This window comes from Amphiprion ocellaris, chromosome 18 (genome assembly GCF_022539595.1).
Source record: "Amphiprion ocellaris isolate individual 3 ecotype Okinawa chromosome 18, ASM2253959v1, whole genome shotgun sequence".
NCBI classification, from domain to species: domain Eukaryota; kingdom Metazoa; phylum Chordata; class Actinopteri; family Pomacentridae; genus Amphiprion; species Amphiprion ocellaris.
Window position 1 is genome coordinate 5,500,949 of NC_072783.1, and position 27,460 is coordinate 5,528,408.

Below are 27,460 nucleotides of genomic sequence, written 5' to 3' on the forward strand. Positions count from 1 at the left end.
AAAGCGAGACCAAAAAAACCCACAAAATGACAAAAATGGCACACAAATCAATGAATAAAGCAAAACACAAAATGAATAAAACAAGACAAAAACCAGAAGCGAGACGGAAACATAAAACGACAAAAACATGAGACGAAAGTCAGACAAAAAAATAACACAAACCAGACAAAATATTATAAAAATGAGACACAAAATGACAAAAGAACAATGAACGACGTACGATTTTACTTTATGATCAAAACAACTTGTCATGGTCCAGAAATTTTAAATTTATGGTTTTACTAATTTACAATCTACAGTTAATGTCTTCTCTGGAATTTTTACACTTTGAGGACCGGATTGGACCCTCTGGAGGACCGCTTTTGGCCCGCGGGCCTCATGTTTGACACCCCTGGTCTAACCTTTGTACCTATAAAACCACGTAGCTAGAGTTTGACTACATATAAAGTACAGCAAATGAAGGGCGGTTCGACCTACATTCCTCCAACAGACGGACGTAGAGCAGAGACAGATGTGCAAATAGTTTATTGGCGGATTGACAGAAGGTATTTAATGGATACACTCTGTTGCAGAAGAAGAATAATTTGACAAGCACTGAAGATATATTCAGAATTATTCTCTAGAGCATGTTTCTTTAGAACACCTTAAAGAAAACGATGGTTGGATAAAACCCCGGAATCATTCAGAACGACATTAACTTAAACCCTGACACACACACACACACACACACACACACACACACACACACACACACACACACACACACACACACACACACACACACACACACACACACACACACACACACACACACACACACACACACACACACACACACACACACACACACACACACACACACACACACACCACAATGTCAACTCACAGGTATGTTTCAGTAAACTAACAAATCAGCTTTTTTCTTGTCCTTTTCTTTTGTCATAAAAGGCAATGATGAGTAAATTAACTCTACTTGGTTCCACTATGGGACAGGAATGTGTTTTTGTTAGTGCCAGGTGACGGTTGCTCGGCTTCGGATGTGAAAACGCAGGCGGGAGGTGGCGAAAGATGACGCAAAGCGGACGTTTTTCCTCCACTGTTGCTAAGACCACGAGAACACGACTCATCTCTAAAGCCTCTACCTGTCATGCAGGTGTCTCCTAAAAAGCGGTAGAAAACATGTCTGGTCTGAACAGCCCCGTTCGGACAGTATTTTTGTGTACATTCCACATGTCAACGTCTAAAATAACAGTACTCTGATACAGAAAAAGATTGCATTGTTAGGCAGATTTTACTACGATAATAATCGAGAAAAGGTCTTAAATATGTGTTTTTTTCTTGATCTTTACTGCACTCTGACCCAGGATATCCACGTTAGCTTCACTAGCATCCAGAGCTGGCTTTTCTGTCTTTTTATTTATTTATTTATGACATTCAACAACCTTCTTTTTCGTTGATTAGAATCAAGCCGAGCCCCGTCGGAAAGACATTTATTTATCAGCGCTGAGGAAGCAGCTACGACAGCCATACGAACACGAAGATGAAGAGCTGAAACACACACTTTGATCCAAACTACAGCCTCGTAAAGCTCCACGGCGAAGGTTTAACCGCTATCCAGAGTAATTTACAATATATGCCTTATTTTCATCAAATGGTGAAGCTAAAATTAAAGGCAAAAGGCAGGAGAAGCCATTCGTGATCATTTATCTCTAATAATCCAGAAATAAATGCTGCTATTTCGTTTGTTTTTTTTTTTTGTTCCGTATTTATAGCGACACTACTGGTCCAAATGAACTATCCGCCCTGCTGTAAAATCAACCCTTGTGTCTATTTTGAATAAGTTAAACGCTGTAAAGGGTGACGGATGTGATCGTCCCTCAGTGCAGAGCGTCCACGGCTTCGTTCTGGCTGTCCTCGGCCATCTGGACCAGCTCGTTGACGGTGTGCAGCAGGCTGTAGCCGTGTTTCCTCAGCAGCTGCTGGTTGAGCCGCTGGTCTCTGAAGCCCATCTCCAGCAGCATGGCCATCATGGAAGGGTCCTGTCTGGTGGCTGGGTCGATGCCTCGCTGGGGAAACGGTGAGACGGAAGACGATCAGGAGGATGTTTATCTGACAAACTGCTAGCTTTAGTCTGTTTCCTGTTTATGAGCTAAGCTAAGCTAACCAGGTGCTAGCTGCACATGATTGATTGATTAATTTATTTTTCTCAACCCTCATAAGATTACAAGACACCAATATATCAGCATTACAGCAATACATCCAAAACACACACATTATTCTGCTGCTCAGTTCTCAAACTAAATACGCTGCTCGGCCAAAAAAAATACAACTCAATTGTACAATTTTGCTGGAGCTCATTATAGTCTGATATACATTAAATTCTAAGTATTAACAGCAGATGATAGCAGGGAAATCCATGACTTCATTAATAAGGATTACTGTAACTTAACAGGTAGAATAGAAACAGGAGTAATGATGTCAGAGCATCACATGATGCTATGATGCTCTATTGATTAGCCTCCTGATCGATCGAGATCAATAGCAGTTTGTATTCTGTAGTTCTGTCTGCTGTTCTACTCTATTAATCCTTCACTGTTTAATCACTTTTGTTGTCTACTAAGCCCCATATCTTAAAGCATTATTAGTTATTGTTTTCAAGAAACTGTTTCAGGTTGATCTGTGGCAACCTGCGTAGTTAGCCACTAGCCGTTAGCACAGTGTTAGCCACCACGAAAATCACTAATTTTATGATTTGTGGTAATGGCTTGAGTTTCTTGGTCAGTTTTTGCAGGCTGTGTCTCTGTTATAGAGATGTGTCTGTCAGTAAGAACAGTTTATCACAGGTAATATGACTTTACAAAGATATTACTGTGCTCCAGATAGCGTTAGCTGCAAGCAAAGAGGCACAGCTAATGTCTTAGCATAGTCTTGGCCACTGTGAAGCAGCTAATGTTTGATGGCTGTTTCTTGTTCAGTTTTTGAGGTTATATCTAAGATAAAGAACAGTTTATTAAAGTTAATCTGATTGAAGAAAGATGCTACAGTGCTCTAGATAGCGTTAGCTTCAAGATAAGCGGCACAGCTAACGCCTTAGCATAGCCTTGGCCACTGTGAAGCAGCTAATGTTCTGATCTGTGTCGATGGCTGTGCTTCTTGTTCAGTTTTTGAGGTTATATCTAAGATAGAGCGATTAGAACACTTTATTCAAGTTAATCTGGTTTAAGAAAGATGTTACAGTGCTCTAGATAGCGTTAGCTGCAAGCTAAGAGGCACAGCTAACCTCTTAGCATAGCCTTAGCCTAGCACTGTCAGCAAAACAAGTTCCAGCTGCACTGACACCAGCCCCAGCAGAGCCATTGTTGATCAATCTGTCAGCTCTTTTCCTAATTAATTGATTAATTAAAATGTTAGAAAAGATCAGTGTTTCCCAAAGTCTAAGATGATGCCATCAAATGTCTCGTTTTGTTCAAAGATATTCAGTTTACTATCACAGAAGAGCAAAGAAATCTGAAAATATTCACATTTAAGAAGCTGGAATCAGAAAGTTTAGATTTTTTATTTTTTTTTTAATTACCCAAATCAATTAAATAATTATCAAAGTTACTGATTAATTGCTGCAGATCTATAGATCTATAGTACAGTTCATTTTAGCATGTTTCCCTGATACTGACTCATTATTAATCTTTACTCCACATCTCTGCTCAGTGTTTGCTGTAAATGTTGCCTTTGTCGTTTTAAAGCAAGTATTCATGTTAGCTTTAATTTCAGCCTGTACCCTGCAGAGTGTTGTACCTGAATTGAACAGTTTGGTCCAGTGAATAGAGCCTTATAAGCAGATGCTGCCACAGAAAGGGCCCCTTTGACGAGTCCCTCTGTGATGCCTCCTTGGCCCCTGAAACAAACACAGAGCTGCGATTACACAACAGGAACACAGTGTACCGGCTAGCTTCATTTTCACAACAAAACCACGTTTTAAAGAAGTGGTTTAGTTGTTGTCAGCCATAAAAAAAAGTGCATAAAATGGCCCAAATGTGATATAAAATGACTACAGAACAAGTAAAATATCCACAAAAAGATGCAACATTAAAAATGTGACATAAAATGACCACAAAAAGTCACAAAAAATGCATTAAACGACCCAGATGTGGTTTAAAATACCATAAAAAGACGCATAAATGACCCAGTTGTGACACAAAATAATCACAAAAACAAGTAAAATGACCAAAATGTGATGCAAAATGACCACAAAAAGCCACAAAAAATGCATTAAACAACCCAAATGTGATGCAAAATGACCACAAAAAGCCACAAGAATGCATTAAACGACCCAAATTTGGTTTAAAATGACCATAAAAAGACACAAAATTCCCAAAAGTTATGCAAAATGACTACAAAATAAGTAAAATGACCACAAGAAGATGCAAAATTAAAACTGACACAAAATGACCACAAAAAATGCATAAAATGACCCAAATGTGACATAAAATGACCACCAAAGATGCAAAATTCCCAAAATGTGATGCAAAATGACCACAAAAAGCCACAAAAAATGCATTAAACAACCCAAATGTGGTGTAAAATGACCACAAAAAGGCACAAAAAATGTAGAAAATGACTAGTGTGACATAAAATGACCTCAAAACAAGCAAAATAACCACAAAAAGATGAAGAATTTAAAAAGTAACACAAAATGACCACAAAAAAATGCATAAAATGACCCAGATGTGACACAAAATAATCACAAAAACAAGTAAAATGACCAAAATGTGATGCAAGATGACCACAAAAAGCCACAATAAATGCATTAAACGACCCAAATGTGGTGTAAAATGACCATAAAGAGGCACAAAATTCCCAAAATGTTAAGCAAAATGAATACAAAACAAGTAAAATGACCACAAAAAGATGCAAAATTGAGAATGTGATACAAAATAACCACAAAAACGAGTAAAATGACCAAAATGTGATGCAAAATGACCACAAAAAGCCACAAATAATGCATTAAACGACCCAAACATGGCGGAAATGACCATAAAATCATACATAACATGAAATTTGTCTGATCATAAACACTCTAAACAAAGACTAAAGGAACTAAAGGATTTTCTGTCATGTTGAGTCTTTCTTCCACCTTGGCTGCAGCGCGTTGCTGGGTCTGGGATTATACGTCTCGAAGGCACTGGATGCTGAGCCGGCTGATCTGGACAGACCAGACGATACTGCAGGTTAACAGGAAAAACAAGAAGGGGAAACGACAACACAAAAGCACACATTAGAGAAGGAACACAGCCGTCTGCTGAGCCAACAAATCCCCAAAGCTCGACTTCCTGTCCTCTAGCTAAATGTGTTTCCTCTGTTGCCTCAGCAGAGCCACAGAGTCTCACTCAGGTCTTAATAGGGAGACTAACGGTAACGATTAAAACTGTACCGTTCAGATGGACCCGTGGTTGGTGTGGCTCATAGGGTTCACAGGCTGGAGGACTGGGATCCTCAGCCAGGTACAGTGCCTCAGACCTGGAACACAAAAACAGCAAGAATGACACCTTTAATGGGAACACAGAGATTTATTAGAATGGAAAAGGCTTTTTGTGGCTCTTATTAAAAAGAAGAAATCCAAAAACAAGCAATCTGAATGTTAAACCCTCGTGTCGTCCTGCGGGTCAAATTGACCCATTTTAAAGTTTGAAAATGTGGAAAAAATATATATTTTCACAGTGAAAACTTTCACATTTTTGGGAAATTTTTGAACATTTTTTTGGTGGGAAAAAAGAAATGTTAAAAAAAAATGTTTCTCTAAGAACATTCACAAAAAAATCAACCAAAATCCAGCGAAATTCGCTGGATTTTGGTTAATTTCTTTCCGAATGTTCTTAAAGAAAATATTAGAAGTGTTACTGATCTATGGAATCACTTTAGATATTTTAGGATTTTTTTTGGAAGATTTTTATTCATTTTTGGAAAATATTTACAATTTTTATTTTTTATCATTTTTTAAAGTTTTATTTCTTGCCAAATTTGGGGATTTTTTAAAAAAAATAAAACTTTTAAGGAATTTTCTTCCTGAAGATTTTGCTAATTTTTATAAATTTGGGGAATTTTTTGCTGAGTTTTGGGATTTTTTTCAGACAAGGGAACAATATTTTTTGGTAGCCCAAATGAGGACAACAGGAGGGTTAAAACCAAGAAAACGTTTGCAAACCCTCTGAACTCCAAACTTTTACCAAAATCTGTTTAAAAAAAATAACAGAAATTACACCATTTGTCACAGCAAGAAACTATAAAAACAGAAAAATATGATGGATTTTCAACTTTTCAGCAGTCCCTAAACTAATCAAGGATGACAAATTAACCACATCTGAGCTTAAAAAATGATATTTATCATGTCTCATTTAGAAATCCCCCCCAAAAGAAACAGATTTTTACGAACAATTTCACAAAAAATTCTGCATTTCTAAGCTGACCGAAAACTTCAAAGACTTTTCGGTTGAACTGCAGGCAGTGTTTACAAAGAGTAGATCAGAGATAAGTTTGAAAAGAAATTATTGACACTGAGAGCAGAATAAACTATATTTGAGCAATAACATAAATGCAGCATGGCTCAGAGGAGGAAGTTGTTGGAGATACATTCAGCATGGTGAAACATCTTTCTACAGCTGATGAGCAGAGTAGAAAGAAAAAATCTGGAGAGGAAACATGGAAATAGTTCAAAATCTATAAAATACGGAGACAAAACCACCATAAAGAGACACAAAATGACAAATACGACACAAAACAAAAATAAGATGCAAAATGACATAAAAGGATGACAAAATGACGAAAAGAGACACAAAATAACAAAAACAAGATACAGAACAACAAAAAAGGCGAAATAAAACAACACAAATGAGACAAAATGACAAAAAAAAACAAAAAACTGAGACGAAAAGAGAGACAGAGGAAAATCAAGCCTAATGGATGAATAAAATAAATGTAGCATGGTTCAGAAACAGTGAACAGAGGAGTGAGTTGTTGGAGATACATTCAGCATGGTGAAACATCCTTCTACAGATGATGACCAGAGGCTCAAAACTGGACTAAATATGGTCCAAAGTCATAAAAAACTTGTCCACAGTTACTCAAATTACCCATAATCACTTAAAAGCCGTCATCTGGAACCGGTTTCAAGTAATTTTGGACAGCTTTTTAAGTTATTTTGGAAAAGTTTCCAATAATTTTGGAGAATCTTAGTCAAATAAATGTAGCATGGTTCAGAAACAGTGAACAGAGGAGCAAATGAAAGATACATTCAGCATGGTGAAACATCTTTCTGATGCGCACAGTTGTGTAAAAAGTTTGTAGAGTTTGTAAAAACATGGAATGTAGAGCCACCAGTAGTGGTTAAGCCTACACTCAGAGGAATTCAACTTTCATTTTTACATTTTGGTATTAAACTTTGTTCTTCTGCACAAAACACATGTTTGAGTCTCTCTCCTTCTAGTCGTGGTTGTTCTGTTTCCATAAAGTTTCAGGACTTTATGTTGTTGTAAAAAATGAGCCCACAGTGAGTAAAAACATGACAGGAGCCAAAAAACAGGTTCAGAGGGTTAACTAAGATTCTAATTTTCTATAATATCTCTGGTGAGACGTGTGGAAAAGTCCATTTTCTGCCTGTTTAACCCTTAGATGTGGACGTTTTCTAGCAATCTTTGTAATGGAAAGTTTTTATCATTTCATTTTCCAGCTATTCCTCCAAAAACATGTTATATCATTCCACTTAAATTTTTAAGTTCCCTTTCATACCTTTAAAGAAATTGTGATATTTGTATGACTACCCCAAGCTCTTTATCACTGATAATGTCATACAAGAGGTAATGCAGTGCACAGATTTGGAGGAAAAAGTGGAAAAATGTCAACAAAATGGATGTTGTTTATTCTTCTACTGCTGTTCTGTGTAATATTCTTCTTTTTCAATCATCAAAATGTTCAAAATCTGCTATAAAGTAAAAAATAAACAAATTTCAAACATGAAATCATTCTTGTGTGGACAAAAATATAAAACAATAATACAAATTATTATTCTGAATGAAAAATGTCATAAAAACACACCGATTCCTATTTTTGACCCACTAATAGAAGAGTGTAGGGTCCGATCACTCGTCCATCTAAGGGTTAACTCATATTTAAACTATAAATAGATGATGTGGTTGAGGCCCGGTCTGACCTGGGGGAGTAGAGGGCTGGTGGGGACAGCAGGGGGTGAGGAAGGACCGGCTGTGGAACCACTTCGGGGGTCAGAGTGACGGCGTCCAGAGTCTGGGAGGCGCAGAGCATCTGGTTGACGCTGCTGTGGATGGAGGCAGCAGGAGGAGGCCAGGTGTTGCTCAGAGAGTCCTCGGCAGCCTCCGTCTCCTCCCTCCTCTCCGTCAGCGGCGAAGCCCGGCCAGACTCCTCCTCCTGGTCCCGGTCTCGGTCCTCCTCCTGGTCCTGGTCCTGCTCTGGATCCAGATCGGCCGAGGCGGCGACGGCGTCGGGCTGCGACATGGCGGAGCTGTACATGGACTCCCCCAGAGGACGGCTGGTGTCGAAGCAGTCTGGGAGGACGATGATGTAGTCGTCACAGGAGGAGACGGAGGAGGTCTGGCTGCTCACCTGAGACCACGGAGACAGTTATGGACTTTAGGACAAACTGTCTTTATATCAGAGTCAAACATAGAGACACATGCACTACTGTTCAAAAGTTTGGGGTCACTCATAACTGCACAAGGGTTTTCTAATCATCAGTGAGCCTTTCAACACCATTAGCTAACACAATGTAGCATTAGAACACAGGAGTGATGGTTGCTGGAAATGTTCCTCTGTACCTCTATAAGGATATTCCATTAACCCTCCTGTTGTCTTCATTTACGGGCACCAAAAAATATTGTTTCCTTCTCTGAAAAAAATCCAAAAATTCAGCAAAAAAAAAAATTCCCCAAATTTCTGAAAATTTGCAAAACCTTTAGGAAGAAAATTTCAATAATTCCTTACAAGTTTCCCTTAAAAGTTTTATTTTTAAAAAATCTCCCAAATTTGGCAAGAACATAATCATCCAAATCAAAGCAAAACGGGTTAAAACACTATTATATACGTGTGGTATGAATACAGAACATGCCAAAATTTATCTTTTTTAATTAAAAAAAGGGCACGGTAAAAATATTTTGAGATTCCCTGGTGCTCTAGTGTTTATATTAGTAGGATAATATACAGAAATAAAGTTGGTTTTTGATTAATCTTAGTGTAAGAAAGATAAAAATTACAATTTAAAAACAAAAAAAACCCCAAACAATAAAGGCCTAAAATATTACAGAAAAGGTTCAAAATACTATTAAATACATGTCACGAATAAAGACATGTCTACAAAGGAACACAACATTTAGTCATCTGGAACTGAATCTTATAGGATTTTATTTTATGATCAAAACAACTTAAGACATAGAAATTATTTTAAATTTACATCCATTCCCACATCTGTCATAATCCTGACACCAAATCATACAAACGAAATGGGAACTATTAAGGAGGTTAAGTTATCCCTCAGCCTTGTAAATGTATTAAAGTTAGACATAAAAATACATAAAAGTTGTGGACAAATTTAACCCTCGTGTCGTCCTGCGGGTCAAAATGACCTGTTTTAAAGTTTGAAAATGTGGAAAAAAATATAGATTTTCACAGTAAAACTTCTGATGTCCACATTTTCAACATTTTTGGGAAATTTCTGAACACTTTTTGGTGGAAAAAAAAAGAAATGCTAAAAAAATGTTTCTTTAAGAACATTCACTAAAAAAATCAACCAAAATCCAGTGAATTTCGCTGGATTTTGGTTGATTTTTATATGAATGTTCTTACAGAAAATATTAGAAGTTTTACTGCTATATATGTAATCACTTTAGATATTTTTAGGATTTTTTTGGAAGATTTTTACTCATTTTTTGAAAATATTTACATGAATTTTCTTGCCAAATTTGAGGGATTTTTTTTTTTTTAAATAAAATTTGGAAAGGAAACTTTTAAGGAATTATTGGAATTTTCTTCCTGAAGGTTTTGCAAATTTTCAGAAATTTGGGGATTTTTTTGCTGAATTTTGGATTTTTTCAGACAAGGAAACAATATTTTTTGGTGCCTGTAAATGAGGACAACAGGAGGGTTAATGATGCAGTTACAGACTTCACCACTAGAGGTCATGACGACACAGTCCACGCTTTTCTATCAAGTTGAAATAAAACAGGAACTTCTCAACTTTTGTCCTCCAGTGTTTGGTGGAGCTGATAAAGCAGCTCATTTCTTAATTAATTTATTTCACCAGGAGTTAAAAAATACCAATAAACGTCCTCTAGACAGACAATAGTCGACATTTTTCTAAGTTTCTCCTGTGAGTTGTTCTCAGGTCAAAGTGTTATTTGTTCTTTTAGAACCAACCAGTCTTTGTTCAAGCAGAACATGCCCTGCTGCCTGAATTTATCATATTGTTAAGTTAAAAAAAGGCTCTAATTGCACCGCTACACTAACCCTATGGGGTCTGACATCTTCTCCCCACAGATCTTATGATTTGTTAGTCTAAACTGGTTAAACTCACCTCGTCCCAGTCTTCTCCTTTGGTTCCTCCCTCCTCTTTCTCGTCTGGATTTTCCTTCATGCTTTGCATCGCGTTCAGGACTTCTTTGTCCTCGCTGCCGGGATGTGAAGCGACGTGAAGGTTTTCAGTCTCTGGCTGCAGAAGAAGAACTTAAAGGTGGGGAAAAAAAGCACAGAAATGAGCATCTAGATCCTGCAGATAATAACAGATTATTATTTATTATTATTACGACATGGAGCTGCAAGCACAAGAGTTTGAAGGAACAGTTTGGTTTATTTGAGAGCCCACATGAGGATTAGCATTGAAACTAAGGGCAAAACATAATGAAAATTTTAAAAAAGTCATATTTCCTCTAGTGTAGGCTACATCTAGAATATTTTCATTGGTTCAATTTGCCCTCAGACAGTTTTTTCGGAAGGAACACTGATCCTTTTACGTCACTCTCTTCAGAACCAGCAGACTTCGTTGACTAAGTCAGTAATTTCACCTCACAGAACACAAGAGTTTTTGGGTTTTAATTGCATAAAACATCACTTTGCATCCTAAATATGGTCTTAAAACAACAATTCCGCTCAGTAAAATGAACAGACTCATTAATCGAGGCAGCTGTAGACCAGCAAGTGCCATTTTCAGCAATTTTAAAATGAAGATTTTTTCGATGGTGGCTTTGGTCAGAACAAAATAAAAGCTAAAATTGTGACCGTAAAGCTGTGAATAAAACATAAATATGGATTTCTTTAGTTTGGTGGTTTTTAAGGAGTAAAACACCAAAATCACACAGCAACAAACCAGTAATTCTTGCTTTCTGCGAAGTAAAATTACTGATTCTGTCAATGGAGTCTGGTGGCACTGAAGAGAACAAGTAAAGCTGTGAATAAAGTCTGAATATGATGTGCAATTGACCGGATATAGATTATTTATTTTAGCTGGGTCTTTTTTTGGCATGAAAACAAAAAAATCATAGAGAGATAAACCAGTAATTCTGATGTTCTGCGAGGAAAAATTACCAATTTTGTCAACACAGTCTCGTTGTTTGAAAATGTCAATATAAAAGTTAAAGCTGTGAAGATAAAACTGTAAAAATAGTCTAAATAAAGCAATTGAACTAATATAGACTAGTCTGTAGCTGGGTCTTTTTCAGATGTTAAAATACCAACATTTAACAGTAACTAAACAACAATTCCTGTCCTCTGGGTGGTAAAATTACTGATTCTGTCAATGGAGTCTGGTGGATCTGAAAATAATGATATAAAAGCTTCAATTTCTATTGGAAAAAGCTGCCAAACTGCAAGATAAAGCTGTGAAAATAATGTAAATATAGCGTACACTTAAACTGATACAGAGTTTTTAACTGGGTCTTTTTCAGGCGTTAGAGCACCAACATTTAACAGTAACAAACCAGTAATTCTTGTCTTCTGTGAGGTAAAATTACTGATTTTGTCAATGGAGTCTGGTGGATCTGAAGATAGCAATCTAAAAATTAAAGCTGTGAAAACGTCTTATTAAAGTGTAAAACTGACCTGACATAGATTGTTTTGTTCACGCTATAAAACACCAACACAATTCCTGCGTTCTGAGGTAAAATTAGAGATTTTTGTCAATGGAGTCACTAAAGTTATTTCAGTTTCGTGTTGTAAACAGCTCTCTGAGTGCAGGTAAAGTAGTGAAATTACTCTAAATACAGCAAACACTTAAATCAATACTGATTTAATTGATGGTTAATATATGTTCTGCTCCAGTTGAGCTCAGCTTTGTGAACTGGTGGAGCCCTTCAGAGGAACCAAATTATCCCTTTAAAGGGCTGAGTAAACGTGGAAATCGGAGAAAAACGATTTAGAAAAACCAGAAGTTCAACAAGAAATGAGCTTAAACTAAGTGTTCCACTAACCCGGCCTGGTCTCCACCTCTCTGGGGATCTGGTTGAGTCCAGAGTTTGCATGAACAGCTGAACTCTCCAGTCTGACGGCGCAGATCTCCTCGTTTACTTCCTGGACCTTCTGGGTCTTCTCAGCCTCCACCGGTCTCTCAAAGCAGAAAGCCGGACCACGGGAAACCACTGGGATGAAAAAAAACGAGAGCTGAGTGAAGAAATGTGCCGTTGTTCAAGATGAAACTGTGTTGTGGAGGTGATTCTGATCTTCTCACGCTGTGGCTTGAGGCTGCTGTGCTGGGTCCTCCTCAGGGGTCGGTGGTCGGGGGCTTCCTCCAGCGTCAGGGACCGGATCACCGTCTCACAGAGGAACTGAGCTCCACTGATCTCCTCGTCCTTCTCCTCCTCCTGCTGCTCCACAACCTCCCTCTGAGGCCTCAGCTTCACTCCTGGGCAAGAAGACGATGAAAACATTCAAATATTTAGCCTTTTACTTCTCTCAGACTCAGTGAGCAGTTGAAAAAAGCATCTTTTCAATTGTGATCATTCGTCTTTCTCGTCAGAAATTGCTGCCTACATTATTATCGTTTTTATGTGGTGAAAAATCAGGCCGAAAAATGTTTCTTCTTAAATATTCACCAGCCTTCGCACATCAATTTTTTAAATATTTCTGAAAATGAGGCCAACTGGAACACGTTTCAATAATTAATAATATTAAAAAGACTAAATTCTCTAAGTTTTCTATCACTCAAAGAGACTCACCAAAAAGTTTTCGGACTCCTGTGACCTCTGCGTCTTCTTTGATCTGTGAAGTGATGGATTTCTCCAGCACCGGAGCATCGTGGGGCAGAGGGGAGATGCAGGGAGTCAGATCTGGAAATGAGACACAAACAATACAGATTATGTGCTTAAATGTTAATGTATTACATCCCTGATGTAGCCATAATTTAAGTTTAGGAAAAAAGAAGTGCGGACAGATTTTTTCCTACAATAACCGAGGAGATTTTGGAAGAAAAGAAGCGACAAAATAGGAATAAAGTATCTCACAAAAGTGAGTACACCCCTCACATTTCTGCAAATGTCTCATCTTATCTTTTCATGGGACAACACTGAAGAAATGATTCTTCGATCCCATGTGAAGTAGTCGGGGTACAGCTGGTATAACAGTGTAAATTTACTGTCCCCTTAAAATAACTCAACACAACCATTAATGTCTAAACCGCTGGCAACTAAAGTGAGTGCACCCCTCAGGGAAAATGTCCAAATTGGGCCCATTTAGCCATTTTCCCTCCCTGGTGTCATGTGACTCGTTAGTGTTAGAAGGTCTCAGGTGTGAACAGGGAGCAGGTGAGTTAAATTTATCGCTGTCACACTTTCTCTACTGGTCACTGGAAGTTCAACATGATGACACCTCATGGCAAAGAACTCTCTGAGGACCTGAAAAAAGAATCGCTGGTCTACATAAAGATGGCCTCGTCTGCAAGAAGATTCCAACAGGCTGAAAGTGAGCGGCAGCACGGTGGGACCATACAGCGGTTTAACAGGACAGGTTCCACTCAGAACAGGCTTCGTCGTGGTCCACCAGAGAAGCTCCAGAGGCTGTCTTTGGAAAATAGACGCATGAGTGCTGCCAGCATTGCTGCAGCAGTTGAAGGGGTGGGGAGTCAGACCATACACCTCACACTGCATCAGACTGGTCTGCATGACTGTCATTCCAGAAGGAAGCCTCTGCTAAAGATGATGCACCAGAAAGTCCGCAAACAGTTTGCTAACGACCAGCAGACTGAGGACTTGGATGACTGGAACCATGTCCTGTGGTCTGATGAGACCAAGATAAACTTATTTGGTTTAGATGGTGTCAAGTGTGAGTGGCAGCAACCAGCTAAGGAGTACAAAGACGACAGTCAAGCATGGTGGTGGGAGCATCATGGTCTGGGGCTGCATGAGTGCTGCTGGGGAGCAACAGTTCACTGAGGGAACCATGAACACCAACATGTACTGGGACATACTGGAGCAGAAACTGGGCTGTTAGGCAGTATTCCAGCATGATAACGACCCCAAACACACCTCCAACATGACCACTGCCTCGCTAAAGAAGCTGAGGGTAAAAGGGATGGAGTGACCAAGCATGTCTCCATACCTAAACCCTACTGAGCATCTGTGGTCCATCCTCAGATGGAAGGTGGAGGAGCGTAAGGTCTCTAACATCCACCAGCTCCGTGATGTCGTCGTGGAGGAATGGAAGAGGATTCCAGTGGCAACCTGTGAAGCTCTGGTGAACTCCATGTCCAAGAGGGTTCAGACAGTGCTGGAAAATAACGGTGTCCACACAAAATATGGACACTCTGGGCCCAATTTGGACATCTTCCCTGGGGGGTGTACTCACTTTAGTTGCCAAGGTTCAGACATTAATAGCTGTGTGTTGAGTTATCTTGAGGGGACAGTAAATTAACACCGACTACTTTACATCGTATCGAAGTGTCATTTCTTCAGTGTTGTCTCATGAAAAGACAAAATTAAATATTTGCAGAAATGTGAGGGATGTACTCATTTTTTGTGGGATACTGTATGTACAGTTCCGTTTGGAGTTTAAAGCATCAGATGTTACTCACCCACAGGAGTGTTGTTGGGAACCTTCTCCAGCTCTTGAACAATGTTTATATCCAGCAACTCAAATGACAGAAGATCCTAAAACACCAAGCAGAAAAGTGGAGTATCTGTTTAGTACAAAATAGTAATTAAAAAACCAAGCACGATTTGTTATCCAATTTCTATGAAAATGTCACTTATTTGTTATTTCTGAGCTTACATTAAGTTTAAACTGAAGATTTTATTACTGAAGCTGCTTTAAAACAAGCTCTATTTTGCTGAACGGGAGATTATTCCCAGCATGCACCTGTGCAGTCAGCAGGTCGACGGAGGGGAAGTAGAAGTCTTCATGGTGGAGGTCGACGGACAAACCGGGGACGACGTCCTTCCTTCCCTCCTTTTCTTTCTCCACTGGTTTCACCTCCTCCTTCTGAAGCATAAACAGCATCTTTAGCATCGCGACAGACTTACACACAAATTATGACCATGAAAAGTAAAATCACTGGTAGTTTGGGATGTTTGAAAGCATCTATTATCCAAAAATGCAGTCTTAATTCAGATTTCTATTTTTATCTGTCTTATTATAATTACAAAGACTTCCATGGACACATTTGCAGCATTTATCAGGAAAAAATAAAGCAGAGTTTTCCTAAAATCCAGCATTATTGACGAGTGTTTACTTTTATGCGTCTTAAAATCCTTAATTACAAACACCAGCTGTACAGTTAACATTAAATTCATCTACTTCTGCACTGGAAACTGGATTTCTGCAGGCTGCACTGAGTAAATTTAGTAAAGTACAAGGCCTCAAATCTGAATATAACATCCAATTCTGCTATATTCATGTTGATTTTTTTTCATTTAAATTAATTTAAAGCTACTTCTGATATTAGAAAAAAACCCAGCAAATTTTCATGTTTTGAGAACAGTCGATAGTGAGTATTTTCCATTTTTACTTTATTTTTATAGAGAATTTTTTTTTTAACTTATCAATAAATTCTCAGACTTTAAATAAGTGTTTTTAAGAAAACCTTCATTTAATTCACATGATTTAAATGCTGGAACTGTTAACTGACATTTGAACATTTAAAAAATGAAAAAAAAAGCATATTTTAGATTTTTGTGCTGGAAAAAATGGATTTACACAGACTGCTGTAGACAAAAATGGGTCAATTATGAGGCCTGAAATCTGTATATACTATCCATATCTATACTGAATTTTGAATAATTTAGTTAGTTTACTTCTGATTATTCCTCTAGATATTTGCTGTGATATAAGACACAGAAAGCAGCAAATCCTCACCTCCTGTTTTCCCTTAATTTTACACAGAAAACTACTATTTCTGTGTGACTCATCACTAAAACTGTTGCAGCAGGTTAAATTAAATATACATTTTTTGAGAAAAACAGAACGCAAACAGCACAATTCCAATACATAAAAGCAGTAATAACATAATCTACATCAGTGGTTCCAAAAGCAGGGATTGCAAGATGATTAACAAGATTAAAATATTACTTAGAAATCACAAAAAAGAGCATATTTTAGCATTAATTGCTACAAAACATTAAAATTTAATATATATACGTACTCAGACTGATGTATTCTGCTGCTAGCATGTATTAAATTACTAAATATTTACTTGGCGACTTATATCACAGCAAATGAATCACAAGTAGGCCCAAAATAATTATATTCTGGCAAAATGAGCAACATCACAACTGCAAGTGGTTACTGAATCATTTAAGAGGTGAACAGTTAGTTTATTGAAATATAACACCAAAGCAAAAAAAAAAAAAAAAAATCAAGATTTGATTCATAATCCATCCTTTTTTATGACACACCACAAGAACAATCATCTCCAGTCTGCTAAAACCAACCTATCAAAGCCACAGAAGTACCCAGAAGAAGGTGAAGCTTGGGCATAACTGGACATTCCAGCAAGACAACAACCCCAAACACACATCAGAATCAACAAAGGCTCGGTTAGAGAAAAAAGCCTGGAAGGTTCTTGAGTGGACATCACAATCTCCAGACTTAAACCCAGTTGAGAATCTGTGGTTGGTCTGAAGAAAGCTGCTGCAGCACATAGACCTGAGAACATTGCTGAGCTGGAGACCGTTGCCCACGAGGAATGGGTTAAAATTCCCAAGAAGTGCTGCCAGAAGCTTGTTAGAGACGATGCGTCCCGTCTACAGCAGGTCATTGCAGCTAAAGGCTGCTGCACCAAGTACTGAAGATACAGCCTCATACAGGGTTGAATTATTTGAACTTTTTCACGGACTGAGTGATATTCTTGGCCAGAATATCCTGGTACTTGCCTGAATCCATGGTGCCTTCAATACGTTGGAGATTCTCAGTTCCATTAGAAGCAGAACGCCCCCACAGCATCCCAGATCCACCACCATGCTTCACAGGAGGCAGGGTGTTCTTCTTCTCGTAGGACTCATTCTTCCTCCCAGACATTCCTCTGATCCATAGGACCAAAGAGCTCTAGTTTGGTCTCATCAGTCCATAGAACAGTCGCCCAGAACTTCTGTGGCTTTGATAGGTTGGTTCTAGCAGACTGGAGACCGTTTTTCTTGTCTTCAGAAGTGGTGTCCATCCAGGGGATCTGGCATTGAGCCCTTCAGCATGGAGTGTGCAGCGTACTGTGTCCACAGAAACATCAGTTCCTCTTCAAGCCAGATCTTCCTGCAGGTCCTTGGCAGTAAGCCTTGGGTTCTAGTCCGTCTCCGCAGGAATCTTGATGTTCTTGCCGACAGCTTCCTTTGTCGACCATGTAGTGTAGCCACAGTACCGGTGGCTTCGAACTAATGAATGATGCTTCCATCAGTGCCTCTGGGAACATTCAAGAGCTTGGAGATCTTCTTGTACCCATTTCCTTTCTTATGCAAAGCAAGTATCTCCTCTCTAAACTGCAGGAACATCTCTTTCGTCTTAACCGTGTTGCTTTCAAGAGGCATATGGGGAGTACTGCACAAAGTGTCCCCATTTTATAGACATGAGTATCACTCAGTGTTTAGCATGTGTCACAGTTGAATTCACCTCATAATGTAGACATACAGGTGGATGGATTGGAGTTGTACTGCAATTATCTGTATTTACCAAGCATTGTTTATATGGGGCTGGATAATTTTGCAGCCTGCTTCTTGTAAAAAAGTTTAAATTTTGGATGGATTCTGAATCAAATCTTGATTTTTGCTTTGGTATTATCTTTCAATAAACTAACTGTTCACCTCGTACATGACTTAGTAATCGCCTGCAGGTGGAAAGTTGCTCATTTTGCCAGAATGTCAAAAACATCAGAGGGGTTGAATAATTTTGCATGCAACTGAATACAGAGCAGAATAAGGAAGTATATTGAGATTTTAAGCCACAGCAGCCTGCATAAATCCATTTTCCAGTGTAAAAATGGGTGAATGTCATGCACAAAAAAGCAAATAATGCTGGAATTTAGGCGAAACAACGCCACCGCTATCCTCAGAGGTGTTTGAAGCATGCAAACGTTAACGTTTGCATGCTTCAAACACCTCTGAGGATAGCGGTTATGGTGTAATTTTTTGGAAATCGAGGGCTGAAACCGCTGATCTAGATGTCCGTTTTTTTGCAGACTTGCCAGTCGTTTGCTCGGATGCCCGGTGGCGCCGCGTCCGTCGCCGGGGTCGACCACGATGCTGCACCAGACGCGGGGGCCGAACTGGCAGCCGCAGTGCGCCAGCCGCCAGTGGGAGGTGTAGGTTCCCTCCATCACCGGCGCCACGAACGCCACACTGACCACTCCCACCTGTCCGGGCAGCAGCAGGGGCACCGGCACCTCCCTCTTCTCCTCCGAGGCCAGGCCGAGGTTCCCCCACATGAACACTAGCTGGGTGCACGTACACACACATACACAGAACACAAAATAGGAAATACGCATGCGAAAAAGGGCACAAGGACGACCGCATGCAACCGGAAAGAAAAGAAAAAGAAGAAAAGGAAATTTAAAAGGAAAAAAAACGACAGAAATGGTGACAGGAAACTGAAAAACAACAAACCACGATGAGGTAAAACAATCTCAGGACAGAAAAGCAATCGGGCTCGAGATCTTAGCTGGTGTTAGTGGTTAAGAGGAGGCAATGAGTTGGGCTGAAAGAAGTGAAGCAGGGGGTGGGGGGGCAAAAAGAGCCTTTCCTCTGGACGAGTGGGAGGGTACCTTAGTCTCTGAGGTCCAGCTGATAGTGCCCGAGTTCCTCATCTTCCAGTATTTGATGAACTTGGTACCAGGCTCCAGACGGGTGCCGTCAGGCAGATTTTCATCCAGAAACAAGGCAGCCATAGTGGGCACCAAGGACGTGTGCGAGACCCCGGGACCCCTAGTTTCAAGTGTACAGAGCATTGTTGAAAATAGCCCTGGTTTCTTATAACACCCATCTCTTTTTGTTCTCTACGAATCAAAAAAGCAGGACCCCCAGATTTGTTTTTTGTTTGTTTGTTTTGCAGCTCAAAAGCATTTTTTTTCTTAGAAAATCTATGAAGCAGCAGCAGCAGTTTTCACATTGAGGTAGTTCCAACATTTCCAACACCCCAGAGCAGCCAGCGACACACTCATACAGACTAGATTACAAAGATGGCATATTTTGATTTCTTTTCTTGGAAAAAAAATGACTTTTTTTTTTTTTTTTTTTTTGCATCCATGCTGGGTTTCTTGGTACCCAGCACTGTCGGACGCCCTTCTCCGAGGTGGCGCTTACTCTGGACTGGAGGCCTGGGGATCGGGGACCGGGGCGGGGACGGAGCCGGGGGCTGGGGCTGGACCTGAGGCTGTTTCTGAGGCAGCAGGAGGGGGCAGGGCTGGGACCTGGGTGGATGCCGAGGCCATGTTTGTCAGGGTGGCTCTGCCTGAGGTAGAGGGCCCGCTCCACTGCAGCCCCCTCTTCTCCAGTCTCAGTTTCTTCTTGATTTCCTTCACTTCGGCTCTTAGCTGCCTTCTTTCAGCTTTGAGACGCTGTCGCTCGGCCTTGCGCACTGTCCTGTCTCCTCGCCTTGGGAACCTGGTTTGAAATGTCATCAGGAACACCTATTTGTTGACTATCAAAAGTTTATTTATCAAAAAACAAGACACATCCCCAGTCCTAGCTCAAGAATGACAGTAATCTAGCTGCTAGAATATTCTGCATTCCTGCTTTGTGTGCATTTACATTTATGTTTTCCTGCATTAACGTAGGAGAAGTGAGAGCAAACAGGGCTAACAGTGTTGGCAGTAAGTTAAAATACTGGATTTATCCTCCGTTCTGGCGGTTTACCTTAACTCTCCTGACATCCCGTGCTCGGGGATGGAGAGAGGAGTCTTGGTTCTGACGAGGTTGTGGCTCGGGTCATGGCTATGTCTGCACATCTCACACAGGATGCAGGAAGGACACACACTGCAAACAACAAAAACATCCAATATGGACACTTTAAAAGCTGCTAAAACCCAATTTTATATTATTTTAGTCTACATGCGTCACCATGCTGCATGCCTGTTGTGGTCGCTGCTGCTTTGTCTTCTACTTTTAGCTTCTTATTTGACAGCAAATTATCTAAGCTGTACTCTTTCCAAGCATGTTGATGGAGACAGTTTTTTCATTGAGCTGAGCCACTGTTTTCACGGCTTTATAAGCTGTTTCCCGTTGGCTTTCAATAAAGTATTTCTGATTCCGAGTGCTTTAACATAAATCCTAAAAAAAATGCAAAAACAAAAGTTGGATTTGAAGTATGACACATTTATAATCCCAAAACTCTGGAAAAAAAGAGAATGAAACTTTAATTTCTTTGGTTAATTTCCAAAAAAACAACATTTTTCCAAGCATCCACACGTGTAATAAAGACAGAAAATATGGAGGCTATCCATAGTATAGGTATTTCACTACTCATATTTTTTATTTGTCTCCATACTTATTTGCTTTCCTCGCTGTGTAAACACTGCCTGCAGTTCAGCCGAGTGGTTCCTGAATTTTTGTGACGTAACTGTTTATCACAGCTGAGTCAATCATGGATTTACAATAGCACCAAGCACATCAGAATTTTTAGTTTTTTACAGAATCTGACTGGAGCAAACTGTATATTTCTGGCAGATTTTCAAATGAGACACAAAGAATAAATGTAAAGTAGGTTTGGTTCTTTTTCCTAAAGGAGCGACACGTCATATGATTGGTTCAGAGAAGAATATGTCGGTTCTCTTTGTTTTTACAATTTCTTGCTCTGATAAATGCTGTAATTTTGGCATTTTATTTAAAGATAATCTGCCTTTCAAAGCCTCCAGAGAGTTTTGGGGTTCAAAGGGTTAAAGAACATTAAACATGCAAGAAAAAGCCAAAAGACATAAACTCATAAAAACACAAAGGCCAAAAGAAACGATAAAATTTGGAGTGTTACGTATTCGAAGCATCAGACAATTTTATTTATTTTTTTTAAATTACAAAATCTGTGTCATGCCTAGTCAAATTCTGCATCTGGAAACTGAACTGTCGGTTACTCATTGTCCTCAGTATGTAATTTTTTTTGTTGTATTCAGCGCTGCAGATGTTCTATTCTGCCTAGCAACACATACTAACCTCTAGAAAACAGCATCATGGTCATTAGGCTCCTGTGTTGTTTTGTGGTAATGTCATAAATCAGAGCGTATCTGATTCCTACCTGCACTTGTAGGCTCCTTCAGAGGTGAGCTTGTTGCAGCTGCTGCAGTTGGGGGTGTAGCCCAGCGATCCGTTGGAGGTGGAGGGTCCGGGTCTGGGTCCGATCGGACCGCCCATCGCCCCGTCGGCCTCGGGGGGCCCATCAGGAGATTTGTGGGTGCAACACTGACCGGAAAAGTCGCTGCACATCCGTTCGACCACCTCCTTCACCACCTCGTCTTTAAACTATGAAAAAAAAAGAGTTTTATTCATGTAAGAAGAATCTAAAAACGTCATTTTATATTAGAAAACAACATTAAGCATGCATCAGACGTTTAACTTTACCTTCTCCATGTAGGATCTAAACCACATGGGAGGAGGCTCATCTTCAGGTTTGCTCCCCTTGTTGTCTTTTACTGTGACCTGAATCAAATACAGAATATTTACATCAGTTTAGTCACTTTATCTGACACATTAGAGTTCAGCTAGTCGTAAATACTTAGGCACACTGTTTTTCCAGCATGCATTCAGGAGTACTTGTCCCTACAAAACTCTACATGAACCCTCTGAAACCCAAAACCTGCCGGTGGTTTGAAAGGCCTGTTATCACTTAAATAATCTACAGCATTTATTAAAGTCAGAAACACTGAACACAGAAATAATTGTTGGATTTTCAACTTCCCAACGGTTCTCAAACTAAGTGCCATTCTGTTAGAAAAATTAACCAAACATTAAGTGAACATCATGATTGTTTTCCTTCATTAAAACCACTATATTCTACTATATTCTATGTTGGAAATTTAAAAAACTGGTTAAAAAATAAAATGTCTGCATCGGTTGCTGTAGAGATATTTCCATCTGTGCACACATTTTTAGGCAATAAAAGGAAATGTGAGGATGATTTCAAGCTTATTGCCACAAATAGTTTCTATTTTATTTTAATCGCTGAATTTATCTGTGAGATGCAGTTCTGTCTGGAAAAATAATAAAGTGCAAAAGAAAAAGTAAAAACAGGATGCTGGAATTTTAAGCTTGAACAATTGTGATACTTCATCAAAAATAATTTTATTCTACATGTTTTATTTAAAGATTTGTCATAAATAAAGTGTTTGTACTGACCAGATTCTGAAAAAAACAGACTGAGACACCATGACTGGCTTAGTTATGTCTAACAGTCATATGACAAAAGTTCTGAGACTTTCCAGCTGAACTGCAGACAGTTTCCACAGATAAAACAAAGCACGGAAACAAATTCAAAAGTAAGTAGTAAAATTTGAACTTCAAATCAATTAAATTTCATTTTTTCTATGTTTTTTATCCTGTACTTCTTAATAATTCTGTCTTACTGCACAGTAATACAAGTCTGAGTTTTCTCTGCTTGTAGTCGTCGTCGTTCTGTTTCCATGGAGACGCAGGACTTTGTATTGCAACGACTATAAACACTACACGCGTGACTACTCGTGCTCTTACAGCTTCTCGCTCCGGGGTGACCTGGGTGCCTTTGTCCACCGTTTTGACCCTGGACGGGTAAGGAGGAGCCGGCCGGAGATCCCCCTTCAGCTCCTTCACCTCGGTCTTCAGAGGACCTCCACAGGCCTGGCCTTTCATCTTGTACACGTTCATGTGCAGCTGGTTCCCCTGCTTCTCTGCACTCTGGAACACATAAACCACAGCAGGGTGAAGCTAAACTGTAGAATATTACAGGCAGCAGCTATTTGTTGTCCTGTAACTAAGAGAATGCTGCTAAACCGGAATCAGGACATATTTGTACAGTGCAGTAATATAGGATGGCTCTGCATGAAGATGACGTCTTGTTCTTTGTCATATCCCTCAGTAATGACAACAACTTGTGTTTTGCTAAATGGCACTTTTACTGTTTATAGCTGCAACAACTAATCTAACAACTACTATATAACACAACTATATATTAAAAATAAACTATTATATAACTATATATATCAAAATATTCACCAACTACTCTGACAACCATTCTTCTAAATAAAAGAAAGTCTTAACTTTCTCATTCTAGCTTCCTCCTTTTTTTTTTTTACCATTTTCTGACATGTTACTGAACAAACACCTGATCAATTAATTTAAAAAATCATCTAAAATAAAAAATAATCATTATTTGCAGCCTTTGTGGACAAAAAAAGACATTTTAGGGAAATCATTTCGGCTTTGACTGTCATTTTTTAAACTGTTTTCTGACATTTTATAAACTAAACAACAATTTTAATAATCAAAAATGCAAATTATCACTAGTTGAAGCCCCCCTCAGTACCTTGATGGCTTCTTCATATTCATCTGAAAAACAACAAACAATTTAATTAACATTTCCACAATATATCCTGCAATTACAGCTGTAATCTTACTTACACTCATACATGTGTAATGAACTTAAACTGTACGTTTAACATAGAAAAACAACCAATGTTTTTCTCACCTTGACTGTTTATGCAAATCTGAAATAAAAAGTAAAAGAGAATGATTAAATTTCCATATATGACATCTTCACAAACATTTAAAAACATTACATAACTGCAGGCAGCTTCTTACCTCTTCATTGTCCTCATCAAAGTATTTAACTTGAAAGTGGTTGATCCCAAATGAGGCTTTGATCTGAAATAGAAAACATGATATAAACTTATAGCAAACACTCTCTGATGAAATCAGATCATCACGAAAACGCTGATAATGGCAGCAGAAGCGCAGCCAAGTGGTGTGACGATGACCAAAGTTTAAAGTCTGATCAACCCACACAGTTACTACTGAGGAATATAACGCTATTTAGTGGAACCATTCCTCTTGTTTCCATACAGATTAATTTTAGCAACGCAGTCAACTTTCATTCAGCCACATATGACCAGGAAGTTCTGGCAAATCAGAAAATGTTCACTCTGATGTTTTAGCAACTCAAACAGTTCATGTTATAATCATTAAAAAGTGTATTGACGGTATAAAAAAGCATTTTAAAAACACATAACGTGAACAACCCATATATTGTTCAATATGAAAACTTTTTCTACACACTAACAACATAAAAATTATAAAGTAATTTAGAAACATGTCATCATATAGTTTGTCCAGCAGAGGGTGCTGCTATTACTTTTTAAAAATTTTTATTATCCCTTATTAAATTCTGATTTTCACATATCTCCCCAATTGGGGGAGTCAGAACGACGGGTCAGCCGCGGTACAGCGCCCCCTGGAGCAGGAAGGGTTAACAGTGGCCACGTCGGGGGCTTGAACCTCTGACCTCCTGATCAGTAGTCCAGAGACTTAACCGTTGCGCCACCACTGCCCCACATTATTTGAGTCTTAGCAGTGTCTGCAGCACATGTAGCGGAGCACAAATCACAGATGAGCATATGGTGGTGCGGAGTCAACTGGTGACTTTAAAATAAAATACACGTATATATGTTTTTATTAAACAAAAATTACTAAAATTAAACTAAAAAGTGTATAGTTGGTATAAAAATTAACACATAAACAACACATATTATCCAATACACACCAATGTGAAAACTTTTTCTACAATAAATAAAATAAAAAATATGATTAAAGTAATTTGGAAACATGTCATCACATAGTTTGTCCAGCAGAGGGTGCTCAATCTCCATGTTTTTCCTCTCAGCACTATTTGCAGCACATGTAGCAGAGCAAATGGTGGTGTGGAGCCAACTGGTGACTATAATGTAAGCTGCCAATTAATATGTGATCTATATTAGTCTAAACTTTATAAACAACGACCCCATCATGTTATCTTTCCAATATTACTCAAAAAGATACATGGATATACAAAGATTATATGAGGTCTTTTTTACTCAAATTAAATTAGAAAGTGTTCAGACTGTATAAAAATTCATTCTTCAAAACACATAACATGTAAACAACCCATATATTATCCAAAATACATCAATGTGAAAAGTTTTTCTACAATAAACAACACAAAATATATAGTTAAAGTAATTTAGAAACATGTCATCACACAGTTTGTCCAGCAGAGGGAGCTCATACTCAATTATTTTACTTTCAGCAGAGCAAATGGTGGTGCCGAGTCAACTGGTGACTTCAATATAAGCTGCCAATTAGCATGTGATCATTATTACTGGAAACTTAATAAACAATGACCACATCATGTTATTTTCCAATATTACTCATTAAATACATGTATATATAAAGAATATGTGTTTTTTTTTTTTACTAAAATATGTCAGGCTCTAGCAAATAACTAATGTGTTCTGCTGTAGATTTAGTTAAACTTCTTGTACAGATTATGGGGATAAAACCCTCCTTTAAAAAAGCTCCTAAAACTAGCATTACAAACTGCTGAACAATGCCAGACTGATCCAAAACAAACGATGACTCAACTCTGTGGCGGAACAAGGACACTTCTGACGCCATTTAAATGTGTTATGATGTTCACCAAGAGTTCAGAAAATGCTAACTCTGGTTCCGGACTTCATAAACAAAGCTGTTGTATGTGATTCTACGCCTCACTCTGGCCTGTATACGCAAAGAACAACCAAAATATTGAGTGTTCGGCCTACAGATTTGCTTAAAAATCAGATTAAGCCATTGTTGTCCCACCTCAGAGTGACTAATGATCTCAGGCTGTAAAAACAGATCCAGGATCAGAATCACCTCGACAGCCGGATACAGTTTGTACAAACGCACTAAAGCAGACTTAGCTCACTTTATGTGCTAATTAACGGCCCGTCAGCGTAATTACTGTATTATTACTGTACTACTGTATTAATATCGGGTTTTCTCGGCGGGAAAGGCCGTCCTTCAGCTGCTCTATTGTTCGGGCCCCGGCTGGGCCTCCTTCTCTCCAAACTGCGCCAGCGGTGAGCTAACACTAGCCGGCTAGCTGCTCACCCAGGCTTCCACGGACTCCCACTCGAGTTTATCCAGATCCTGAGCCAGAAACCTCTTCACGTTCCCCCGGAAGTTCACTTTGATGGTAACGGGGAGCCCCATGTCGGCCGTCCAGCAGCGGATAACCGGTGATAACGGCCTGTCTGATCCCTGCTGCCCTCCAAACTCTGCTCTTGTTTACATCGTCACAAAAATACGGTGACGTTTCCGCTTCTTTTTCGTGGACGTTTAATTGCGCTCGGAAAACACCACAATGACGCGTTTCCGCCATCAAGTGGTGACAAATGGGAATTACAGCGTCCAGTTAAAAACAGAACTCAAGACCTTTATTTATCACAAACACAATTATACATAGTGTAATGCGCAGTGAAATGCTTTGTGCACCTGTTCCAAACCGAAACAATAAGAATAAAAACACACGAAATATTTCTATGTATATATACATACATATATACCTACTTATGTGCAATAACTGATACCTCATCCTCTTGTATATAGTCTAAAACATAGTATTTAAAAAAATTGATCTGTATATAATGTTCTCTGCAATTTTTGCACTGTGTTTTTTTCTTATTTATTCTTGCACTGCCTTTATACTTTTTCTTTTGGACCTGCTATAACGGTGAACTTTCCCCACTGTGGGATCAATAAAGTTTATCTTATCCTACATATATATATATATATATATATATATATATATATATATATATATGTTTTTTAAGGAAAATCAGTGCTCACTTTCTAGAAGTAAAGGTAAAAATAACATCTAAATTGTTACTCAGTAAGTATTTTCTGCATTGAAAGAATGCATATTTACTAAGCTATTCATTGTTTATATTTCAATTAACTCGTGTTAAATGTCTGTATCAAGTGTGATACTACAGGTTTATAACGTG

The 27,460-nt window shown here is 38.8% G+C and overlaps 1 protein-coding gene across 2 annotated transcripts; it reads right to left on the reverse strand.

Moving 5' to 3' along the window:
* Positions 1–510: 510 nt before the first annotated feature.
* On the reverse strand, positions 511–26,767 carry nbr1a (NBR1 autophagy cargo receptor a). 2 transcript variants are annotated; one of them, XM_023270194.3, is made up of 22 exons: positions 26,565–26,766; positions 24,240–24,302; positions 24,127–24,145; positions 23,965–23,987; positions 23,154–23,336; positions 22,029–22,106; positions 21,706–21,929; positions 20,334–20,453; positions 19,782–20,081; positions 19,244–19,403; positions 18,668–18,916; positions 15,358–15,480; positions 15,074–15,149; positions 13,224–13,334; positions 12,737–12,910; positions 12,480–12,647; positions 10,592–10,740; positions 8,201–8,628; positions 5,429–5,514; positions 5,132–5,219; positions 3,793–3,892; positions 511–2,066 (listed from the first exon to the last, which is right to left on the reverse strand). In XM_023270194.3, exons 1-22 carry the CDS (start codon positions 26,664–26,666, stop codon positions 1,878–1,880), a joined length of 3,213 nt encoding a protein of 1,070 aa, XP_023125962.1. In that variant the 5' UTR covers positions 26,667–26,766; the 3' UTR covers positions 511–1,877. The 2 variants fall into 2 exon arrangements, with proteins under 2 accessions (XP_023125962.1, XP_035804072.1); XM_035948179.2 differs by lacking the exon at positions 19,782–20,081 and having other exon boundaries at positions 26,565–26,767.
* Between the last annotated feature and the right edge of the window lie 693 nt (positions 26,768–27,460).

Bases quoted from the DNA above. Each gene is read 5' to 3' on its own strand.
- nbr1a (XM_023270194.3), bottom strand. From the start codon at position 26,666: ATGGGGCTCCCCGTTACCATCAAAGTGAACTTCCGGGGGAACGTGAAG. The intron at 23,337-23,964 runs GTACTGAGGGGG...TATGTGTTCCAG, and splicing joins AATATGAAGAAGCCATCAAG to AGTGCAGAGAAGCAGGGGAA. The intron at 20,082-20,333 runs GTAAACCGCCAG...ATTTCAAACCAG, and splicing joins GGGATGTCAGGAGAGTTAAG to GTTCCCAAGGCGAGGAGACA.